Source organism: Myotis myotis, unplaced genomic scaffold, assembly GCF_014108235.1.
Source record: "Myotis myotis isolate mMyoMyo1 unplaced genomic scaffold, mMyoMyo1.p scaffold_m19_p_18, whole genome shotgun sequence".
Lineage (NCBI taxonomy): Eukaryota > Metazoa > Chordata > Mammalia > Chiroptera > Vespertilionidae > Myotis > Myotis myotis.
In genome coordinates, this window is record NW_023416322.1 from 34,585,682 (window position 1) to 34,596,471 (window position 10,790).

Consider the following 10,790-nt stretch of genomic DNA (forward strand, 5'->3'; position numbering starts at 1 on the left):
AGCTAAATGCTCCCCCACACCAGTTAAATGCTCCCCACACCAGCTAAATGCTCCCCCACACCAGCTAAATGCTCCCCACACCAGCTAAATGCTCCCCCACACCAGCTAAATGCTCCCCCACACCAGTTAAATGTTCCCCCACACCAGCTAAATGCTCCCCCACACCAGCTAAATGCTCCCCCACACCAGTTAAATGCTCCCCCACACCAGCTAAATGTTCCCCCACACCAGTTAAATGCTCCCCCACACCAGTTAAATGCTCCCCCACACCAGTTAAATGCTCCCCCACACCAGCTAAATGCTCCCCCACACCAGCTAAATGCTCCCCCACACCAGCTAAATGCTCCCCCACACCAGTTAAATGCTCCCCCACACCAGCTAAATGCTCCCCCACACCAGTTAAATGCTCCCCCACACCAGTTAAATGCTCCCCCACACCAGTTAAATGCTCCCCCACACCAGTTAAATGCTCCCCCACACCAGCTAAATGCTCCCCCACACCAGCTAAATGCTCCCCCACACCAGCTAAATGCTCCGTAAGCTCGGCTTCTCACGCACCAGGGACTGAGCCACGGGCACCCGCAGCCCTGCACCCGGCCAGTCTCCCCACCAAGGGAAAGTGGAGCCATCCACCGCGTACGTACCCCTGCCTGTGGGATTTCTTCGAATGGCCGGAATAGTAGGAATATCCAGAGTACGTGGACTCGGTATCCATAGCAATGGCCAGCTTGCTCTGGATGAAGGAGCCGGTGTTGTTTCTCCGCGAGGCAGAGAGTTTCCCCAGCGGGAGCGGGGTTCCTGACACCTCAAAGGGCCTGGGAGTCAAGGAGCCACTCATCCACAGGAACGGATTCTGGGAAAAAGGGGAGAAAACAGCTATCAGCCTTCAACGCCAACCTGCAGGGCCGGAGGGTAATGAGAGCAGCGCCTCCTCCTCCTCCTCCTCCGGGGTCTCCATGCTCAGGCAGCAACAAGCTTCCCGGGCATCTGGGAGGGAGACAGGTAGGTGACAGTCAAGCCACGCCCCCCCCACCCCCCACCCCCCCAGCAGCAGGAAAACCGGAGGCAGGTGAGACCTGGCCCTGGGCCATTTCCCAGATACAGCCCGGCCCCCACAGGTTCAGGCTGCGGGTAGAGGCTTCCCACAGCCCTGACACGATACCCGGCCCCCACTGCCAGTTTGCTGGTTACAGAAACAATACCCAGGAAAGTCACTTTAAAGGGATTTGCTCATAGTTTCCAAAGGCCAATCTAAAAGGGGAAAAAGTTCTCAAGTCTCTTTAACCCAGGAACCCGAATTCCTGAGAATTTATCTTAGGGAACTAATTTCTTTTTTAAAGGAAAGTTATAATTACTGCATTCTCTGTAGTAGTAAAAAGCTAGAAACCATCTAAGTGCCCCAACACAGAGGAATAGGTTTATCCACCCAAAGAAATGCCATGCAGCTGGCTACCATGATGATGATGAAGAATGGAGATGTTTATGATGGTGTGGCTACTGTGAAAGCAGGCTACCGGGTTGTGGCGACCACCGAATCCAAACGGCAGTTACAACCCTATAAAACCACGCGGGTAGACACGGGGATGAGGAGGGACATCAGAGGAAGGGAGCAGGCGATTGATGAGTTGCAGGCTCCTTGCTCTTTTCCCACATTTGCAGTAGATGCTGCTTGGCAATAAAAATAAATGAGAAACATTTCCAAGTAAATTCCTGAGTCCCACATGCCAACTTCTAGAACACCCGGGATCTGAGAGTGGCGCCTCTCCCTTGCACCCATCAGCCCAGAGCTGGGCTCCGCCCCACAGGCCTCCTCCTTCCAGGGCCCTGGAAGCTCACACTGCAAAGAGCCAGTGAGAGAAGTGCCAGGAAACACAAAGGACCTGCAAATGCCATGCCCCTGTCCCGGGGGCAGGGGGGAGAGGCAGGCCAGGCTCCTGGCCCCAGCAACCACCCCTGCCACCACCCCAAAGGGCGCGCTTCCCTCCACGGTCTGTGACCCAAACCTCGCCTCCCGGGCCCTGGGTGCCGTGACTGGTCATTTCCATCCCCTTCCATCAAGGGGCCAGGTGAGAAGAGGGAGACCTGGTTCTAGCAGAGCTCTCCCCTGCCTAGTACAGCCTGGGACTGGCCACTGGCATCGGGCGTGTTTCCTCAGTTGTCCAACCAACCAGCCACCATCTTCCCGGGGTTGATCTGAAGACCTAAGCAGATGCAGTATATCCTGGATTGGGTGCCAATCCAGGTCTCACTGGCTTATTAGCTGTGTGACCTCAATCGTAGTACTAACCCTCTCTGAACCTGCATCCGTAAAAGGTATATAACAGGGCTCCTGGGAGGAGGGAAGAGCTACACGTGTGAACGCTCCCAGCCGTGGCTCCAAATACTGGACAAATGAAAGTCGTGACTCCCAGGATGCCCGTCCCAGGTCCAAAACCTGACGCCCTCCTGTCTTTCTCAGGAGAAGGAAAGCTGTGGGCAGGGAGCAGGCAGAGCAGTGCCCAGGCGGTCTTCCCACCTGGAGGCTGGCCTGCAGGCAGGTGGCCCTGGGCTGGCATCTCAGCCCACCGGTGGCTAAGGAGCTGTCACCTGAGCAGGGCAGGCTCCCCGGGGAGCCTCGGGCCTCCTCGTCCCTTAAGGAGAAACCAGCAGCCTACTTTCCGGGATGACTGTGAATGTGAAAACAGATGACAAATGTTGTAGGCATTTTGAAAAAAGGTTAGTTCTGCTCTCGGACCTACCCCCACTTTTCCTAGAAGACTTTGCCAGCCCGCTCATCGTTCATGCTCCCTCCTCTGCCTCCCACCATTTTCACGAGCAGTTTCCACGGCTTTCAGCACCTCAGATTCTCATTCCTTTCTGCTCGGGGCTCTGCGGCGTGTTACCTGGCAGCCACCGGCATTGGGAGGTGGGCCAAGCTGCCAGGCCTGCCCTGAACCAGCCTCCTTCCCCGAAGGCCCTTCGCCCTGCTCTCCGCTGACCCGCGGGCTCCACCGCCGGGGCTTCGCCCAGAACCTGACTGCCGCTTCTCCGTCCAGAATTCACACCCACAACGCCTGCCCTTTCTCTGCCTTCCAAACCGAAATTCCTGATGGCCCTTTCCAGCCCAACTTCTAGCTAACACCTGCTGCCAGGGGGGTCTCAGGGGCAGGCGGCCCAGGCCCTGCAGACCTGGCTGGCCCCGTCCAGGCTTCCTGGCCATGACTCCAGGGGCACGCGCTCACCTGGCCGGGCTTGTTTCTCCCCCTGTGACACGAGGCCATTTCATTCGATCACCTCCTCGGGCGGGCGGTTGTGAGCATCCACGGAGACTCCCTACGTGACGCCTCTGGCACCTGGTAACCCACGTGTCATTCCTCTCCCCCCTCTGCCAGCGGACGCCATTCTTCATCCTCATTAAAAATCCTGGCCGTCCATTAGGGCAACTCCGGGCACGTCCCGCCGAGGAAATCCTGTGTCTCTCCCTCCCTCTCCCTTCTGCTCTCTTTGGGAAAAGGCTGTACCCAACCTACCAGCCGCCCTTGTCCAATTTCTCTCCCACAATTCCTGCCTGCACCTATCACAGGGGGGTCTGCAGGTGCTGCCACCCCCCCCCCCCCCCGACTGTCACGGCGATCCTCCATCCTCTCCTCTGAAGAGCTCTTAGCCGGCCAGCGACTGCGATGAGCCTAACCCAAAGGTCACGTCCCTGTCCTCCTTTCCCTAGATCTTAGCCTATCTATCCACTCACCACCGCCAATTCATTAAGCATCTGGAGAGACCCACTGGCATGGCCGGGGCACAGCCACGCCAACGCACACAGCACAGCGTCGCCATCAGTGCGATGCACTGACACTGCTCCTCCGTGCGCCCTCCCCTCGCCCCGTCAGGTTATCCCTCAAGACGCAAACTCGCCCACTCTTCCCCAGCCGTGGATTTACTCTCACAGGAGATCCTTGAGACGAGAGCTACTGTTTACCCCAGGACACTCTGAACACAGAGGTACCAGCAAGTACCGCCCCCCGTGCACTGTTCCCACGCAGGTGCTCTGCCGCACCCGGGAGTCTCATCCATCACCCTCACAACACGCTCCCTGTCCAGGCCGACCCTTTCCCCTTTCCTCCGTCACCCTACCTCCCGGAGGCTGCTGTAACTCCACCCGTGCCATTTCCATCCTCCCCGCCTCATCCCTCACACCCTCCCTCACCACGTGCCCTGGTCCTCCAGGACCTTCCCTCCACCCCGCTCCCGTTCTCAGCCGCCCACTTCCTCCGGGGCTGACCTATTACAGAGCCTGCAGTCTCCTCACTGAACCCAGTCTTTAGAGCCCAGGCCCCTTCCGCATCAGACTATTCCCATCATCACTATGAACTCCTGTCCGAGACCTAAGGGGGATTAAGAAGCAGCAACAGGCAGCCCAGTGACAAAAGTCCAGAGTGAACTCATCTTAACAGCCAATGTCAGAGCTTCAGTAGACAGCAGTCCCCTCTTATCCACAAGGGACACCTTCCAAGACCCCCGGCGGACGCCTGAAACCGCGGATAGTACCGAACCCTGTCTATTCTTTGTTTTTTGCTATACACACATACCTACGAGAAAGTTTAATTTATAAATTAGGCACAACAAAGAGACTAACAACCATAAGTGGAACAACTGTAACAATATACTATAATAAAAGTATGCGAATGTGGTCTCTCTCGCAAGGTATCTTATAGCACTGTGCTCCTCCTCCTTGTGAGGCCGTGAGATGACACTCCCAGGTGATGAGCTGAAGTGGGTGAATGAGATGCTATTAAGTAAAACAATGGCCACGAAAGCGCTGAGCTACCTCGTGGTGGATCTGATAACCTACACACAACCATTAAGTGGCTAAGGTGGGTAGATCTATGGCGTGGATCCTGGACAATAGGAGGATTCACCTCTCAGGCGGGATGGAGTGAGATCTCACCACCCTACTCGGAATGGCATGCAATCTAAAACTTATGAATGGTTTATTTCTGGAATGCTCCATGTAATATTTTCAGACAGCTGTTAACCGCGGGTAACGGGAACCCTGGAAAGCGAAACTGTGGGTCAGGAGGGACTACGGTGTCCTGAGGCTTATCACGCAATGACAATATTTACAAGATACTAGTCGTTTCCTTGTATGTACAAGAAATGAGCAGAGCTCAGATAAGGCCAGAGGGCTGCCTTATCAGGAAGGCAATGAAGTGAAAGAGAAGGAACCAGATTCCCAGGGTGATAGCCCACAGGCCGCTGCATGGCCGGCGGGGATGGTGTCACGTAAAGGCGCTAACAGGGATCCTGGAATCTGGAGCTGCCCGACTCCTGGCCCAGCGTGACCTTTCACATCACAAGCAGATGTCACTTCCTGTAAGCCCCTCCCGGTCTAGCCCGGGCCCTTTCGCAGCAGCCTGTACTTTTGCTTTACATCACAACGTCCAGTTCTCCATCTGAGCGGGTACCTTCTGAAGGGACGGTCAGCTCCGGGAGGGCAGCGGCCACCTTCGTCACCCCCTCTCCAGCCCCGAGGACCTAACAGGCACGCGGTGCGCGCTGAGTGCCGTCCTCAGGAGGTGAAGGCCACGCATGGACTGTGCAAGACACCAGAGATCGATCGCCTGCCTTACATCCCCATTTTCTGGAGGAGGGAAAGGTGCAGGGTTCGATTCGGCGGTGATGACAACCACCTGGAGCCGCGCTGCCTGCTGCTCACACAGCTGTCAAACGCAGACCCGCCCTGGCCAGCCGCCTCCCCCGCCCGCCTGTCCATAGCCCCCGCCCGCTGCAGGCACCGCAGGAGGCAGACACCGGGACAGGGCAGGGCTGGCACACCACGTCCACGGAGGCACGGAGAAAAGCGAAGTGAAGACTGGTGGCCTCGAAGGGAATCGTCCCCAAAAGTCACGTTCATGAACATAAACTATACCCACTCCTTAAATGGAGAGTGCAGAGCCATCGGAGGGAAATGGCGTGTTGCGGTGAGGGCGGCAGTAAACAGACGCTGACCTTCATGGAAAGGAAATTATAGAAACATCCACAGCTCTGCCTGGAGTTGTTAGGTAATTAAGGGCACTGGTTTGCAGGGTAGCAGGTTCCCTTGCAAGGGGTACAGAGACACACACTGCCATTTCAGTGGAGTGAGTGAGATGGAGTGCCGCGGCCCGCACTCCCCTCCTGCAGTGGGTGTATTTCTAAGGGAAAGAGTTTCTGTGGACATGACTTTAAATACTTAATTTTCATCATATATGTCATTCTAAAGGGTTCATTGTTATTCTTACTATGTTCTTTTACTTTATTTGTATTGTTGACACTATTACAGATGTCCCCCACCCCACCCCTTTGCCCACCTCCCCCCAGCCCTCTCCTCCCATTCCCCTTTTCCTATGTTTAGAAGCTAACATTCCTCTCACTGATATGGACCTCCAGGGGAAAATGACAATTTAAATCACTTTGTTTAGAGTCAACTTTTCTTCTACAGAAGAGAAGCAGTGAGCGCAGGCTCCGGGGTTAGACTGTCACTGTTCACATCCTGGTCCCGGCACTTAGCAGCTGTGAGACCTCAGATCAAGTTGCCTAACCTCTCTGTGCCTGTCTCCCTACCTGTAACGAGGGGACTCTATTTTACTGACCTTATAGGCTCATGGTGGCTATTAAGTGAGATGACTCGTATAATTTAAAACGGTGCCGGGCATGCGGAAAGCACCCACAACTGGTAGAGCATTCTTCTCCTTCTTCCTCAGGAAAGTGAAATTCTCTGTTACAATCCCTTTGTTTGGCATAGGACTTGAGTATCACTGTCGTTGAACTTACGTACCTTTGGGGGTCTATAATAGTCTATCTTTAATGAATACCATTAACTGTAGCTAAGTAACGTAATGATTTCCATTCTGTTCCTTGCGGGCCTCCTTTCACTGCTCCCAGGTTGGAAGTGAATTATCGCAGAGATCAGAGAAGACTGGACGTGTTTGTGTTTTACAGGGTTTACTTGGCGGACCCCGGGGCTGTAAGGGAGGGTGTGGAGAACTATGGCAAGGTCTGCAAAACGTTTTGCTGAACGTGTGGTCTGTAGACCGTAAAGCATCCAGGTCACTGATGGAGGGGTCAGAGGGCGCGTGGCACTTACGACAAATCTCATGATCCTTTCGTTACAACAGAACTTCTTATAAGTGAACTAGAGGCCCAGGGCACGAAATTCGTGCACAGGTAGGGTCCCTACGCCTGGCCGGCAATCAGGGCCAATCAGGTTCTCCGCCTCCCTGCCTCCTCCTTCCCTCGCTCCCTCAGCACCCCACCAACTCGCCAGCACCTCCCCTCTTCCCCCCACGCCTCCCACCTCCCCCCTCACCTCCGCTGCTGGTTGCCTGCCATGTTCTGTGCCGGCCCCTGGTGGTCAGCACACATCAGAGCGAGCGATCAAATTCCCAGTCTCCCAAACTCCTGAGGGGACACTTTGCATATTAGCCTTTGATATAGATAGATAGATAGATAGATAGATATAGATATAGATATAGATATAGATGATATAGATATAGATAGATATAGATATAGATATAGATATAGATATATAGATATAGATATAGATATAGATATAGATATAGATATAGATATAGATATAGATATAGATATATGATTCTGGGCCACCATTCACAAGGAAAGAAACGTCAACGCCATTTACCTGTCTTGCCAATGACTTCAGCTCACCTTCCCAGAATAACTGCTTGGCTTGCGTCACTGATGACCTCTAAACATCCCAGTAGCTCAGGACAGATTTCTGAGGAGTTGTGAATAGTTCACATGTCTGGGGCTCGATGGTGCATATTTGTTTTCAAGTGGCCCCTCTGTCCCCTGCCAGACATTCAGCAAAATAGATCTCACAGGACTACCTCTCTGAAAACCCCATGGCGCCGGGTCCAATGCCTGCTCTCCAATAAGGGGGATGCAGGACAGCGATGGAGACCGACAGCAGAACACACATGCACCCTTTCATCAGCCTTCAGCCAGACCGAAGGCCCTCGGAGAACCATGGACCAGCCCCAAGTCCACCTAATCCTGTCTTGTCCCCCTTCTAGAAAATAGCTTGATGCCCAGATCACTTGCCCATACCCAGCTGGTCCCATAACCACAGCTAGTTCCCTTTACAGATCGAGGATGTGTGAGGGACTGTTTCAAGTCATTTGCACGTAATATCTCACTTAATCCTCAGACCAAACCTTCTAAGGGAGGTAAAATGTTAATTTCACACTACAGTTAAGGAGACCAAGGTCACCCAAGTGGAGTCGAATTCCAGAACCTGTGCTCTGAGCTATGGAAGAATGTATAGCTGTGCAGCAATTACCAGAACTATTTACTTACACAGAGGAGGGTGCGCAACGATCGTAAACGGTTCCCACTCAACACGTAAGCCATAAAGAATGCTGCCATTTCAACTCCTACTCACAGGTTCAGCATCCCAGGCGCTGGGTGTTGGGGGGGGGGGGGGCGCAGTCCAGGAGAAAAGAAAGGAGCTCACAGCCCAAAGGTGGAAACTGCGTATGAAAATACAACGTGACAAGGGCCATGCAACCCAAATGCGGCTGAGGCCTGGGCTAACCAGGGTGTATGTGGCTGTGTGAGGGAGAATGCCCTCCCCACTCGGGCCTGCTTACTCCTCAGCAGAGCGGGGCCCCCGGGACTGTGGCCAGGTAAGCAAACCCCCCTTTATGGTTCCGGCTGGTCACTCGAACACATCACAGTAAAAAGAGGCTGCCTGGCAAGCAGTCCTTACCAACAGGCCCTTGGCAAAGTTCTCATCCCATGTTATTCACAAGGTGAGGTGCAACCCAGCCACACAGCCAACACTGTGAAGTGAAAATGCCGCACTAATTATACTTAGACACCAGCGTTTGGGAAATGCTACCTGCTGGCGGATAGGTGAAGAGTGTTATTTCTTTGAACTCCAGACTCCACCAGTTTCCTCCCACAAATCAAAGCCCCAACGATATCACATTGATTTAATTTGACTCTAAGAACTCTAATTAGCGGCTACATAACATGACTAATGACACCTCCCTGCACGCAGACAGTCGCTGCCCTCTCACGATGAGGGCCTAGGAGCTGTGTAATCAAACGACCCACTGAAGGCGAATGCTCATTAGCGTTGTTGACGGGCGACCCAAGTTATAATATTTCCAGCAGCCCTGTAAAACTTACACACATGCAGCTGAACACGCCAGCTTCTTTACAGCCGGCTAGCTTTTGGAATACGTGTCTAAAAATGCACTCATTTCCCACCGCAGCCCCTGGGGGGGGGGGGGCGGGGGCGGGAAGAAGGGTTCACAAAACGCCAAGTGCCAGCCACACCATCGCCATAACAAAGCGCCCTGGCGTCTCTTAACGAGCAGATGAAAGAGCTCGCAACACCTCGCAGGTACCTGGTTGGAAGATGGGAAAACGGAGCCACAGATTTCTGGGCTCCGAGTCTCCCTCCCAGCTCATCTCCGGCCGCCAGGCCGCGGCTCCGCCCCACTCCTGCCTCCGCCACCGACGCGTTTAAATTTTCATAAACTTCACACTCCCCTGGGCGCGCTGCTGGGGGCAGTTCAAAGGCTGCAGCCGGGAAGGAGGTCCGGCCCCGGCGAAGCGGCCCGGGCGCGGGGAGGTTTCCTCCAAGCGGGTCCCCGGGCAGCGGTTTGCCGGCGCCTTCGGCTCCACCCCGGCGTTTTTGAAAGTAAACTCCTACCTGCCTGTTGCGCTCGGCGATGCGCCACCGGACTCGTCCCCCGGCCTCGGACTCGCCCCCCCTCCCCCCTCGGCCTCCGGGGCGGCTCAGATTTGGAAGCGGGGTGTGAGCACAAGCCAGCTCTGTGCCGGCTTCTGGCCGCGGGCCGGGCGGCCCCCGGACGCGGCGGTTACCGGGTCGAGGCCGCGGCGGGGTGGGGACCAGGGTGCGCGCCCGGCCCCCGGCTCCTGGCCCGCACGGCGGATGCGGCCGCCCGGTGCCTCCAGGATCGCCCGGCCATTCCCTGCTGGCCGCCGGAACGCGCACCCCGAGGGGCACCCCAAAGTGCAGCCAGGGGAGAAGGGGCGTCCGAGGCGCGAGGAGGGAATGCGGGGACCCAAGGAAGTGGGGTGCGGCGGGAGCGCGAGGCAGCGGCAGGAGGGGCGCACCCCGCGGGGAGGCGGGAGGAGTGTGGTCCCGGGAAGCACACTCGGGGTGCGGTCCGCAGGAGGGCGGCGGGGGAGAGCGGCGAGCCGGGCTGCGCCCCGCGGCCGGGGTGCGGGATCGCGCGGGGGGCGCTCCCCGCCGCAGCTCCGCGCCCGCGCCCGCCGCCCGCCGCCGCGCCGGCCTCCGGCCACACTCACCTCGGCGCCGGCGTGCGGGCTCCGCGGCCGCGGTCTCGGCTCGCAGCGGCCCGGCTCTGCGGCCTGCGCTGGGCTCCTGTGGAGGCAGAGCCGCCGCCGCCGCTTTCCGCTTCCTGTCCCGGCGCCGCCCCGCAGCCGAGCCCAGCCCCGCGAGCCCGGCGCGGCCGCTAGCCAAGAGCAGCGAGCGCGGCCGCCCGCCCGGCCCACCTGCCGCCGAGGGCGGGGCTCCCCTCCCTCCGCTCACTCCCCGCATCGGACACACTCCCCGCATCGCACACAGACCCGGAGGCTGATCCCCCCACCGCACATACTCACACATGGCCAGGCACTGACCCCTCCCAGCACCCCAACATGCTTGCACCCTTAAACACACACACACTCATACATACACACATGCACCCCAACATGCTTGCACCCTCAAGTTCACACATGCACATATTCATAACCGTGCACAAAATCCAAGCCCATTT

General features: G+C 56.4%; 1 protein-coding gene across 3 annotated transcripts in view; it reads right to left on the reverse strand.

Moving 5' to 3' along the window:
• VANGL1 (VANGL planar cell polarity protein 1) overlaps nt 1-10,447 on the reverse strand; it is a 44,541-nt gene extending 34,094 nt beyond the window's left edge. Inside the window, exons 1-3 of one of the 3 annotated variants that reach the window (XM_036342565.1) lie at nt 10,321-10,440; nt 1,427-1,665; nt 645-853 (exon numbers count right to left, since the gene is read on the reverse strand). In XM_036342565.1, coding sequence (XP_036198458.1) covers nt 645-853; nt 1,427-1,456 — 239 coding nt within the window. In that variant the 5' untranslated portion in view covers nt 1,457-1,665; nt 10,321-10,440. Of the gene's footprint in view, nt 1-644; nt 854-1,426; nt 1,666-2,515; nt 3,489-10,320 lie in introns of those variants that run through there. The other 2 variants (XM_036342564.1, XM_036342566.1) reach the window with 2 other exon arrangements.
• Nucleotides 10,448-10,790: the final 343 nt, after the last annotated feature.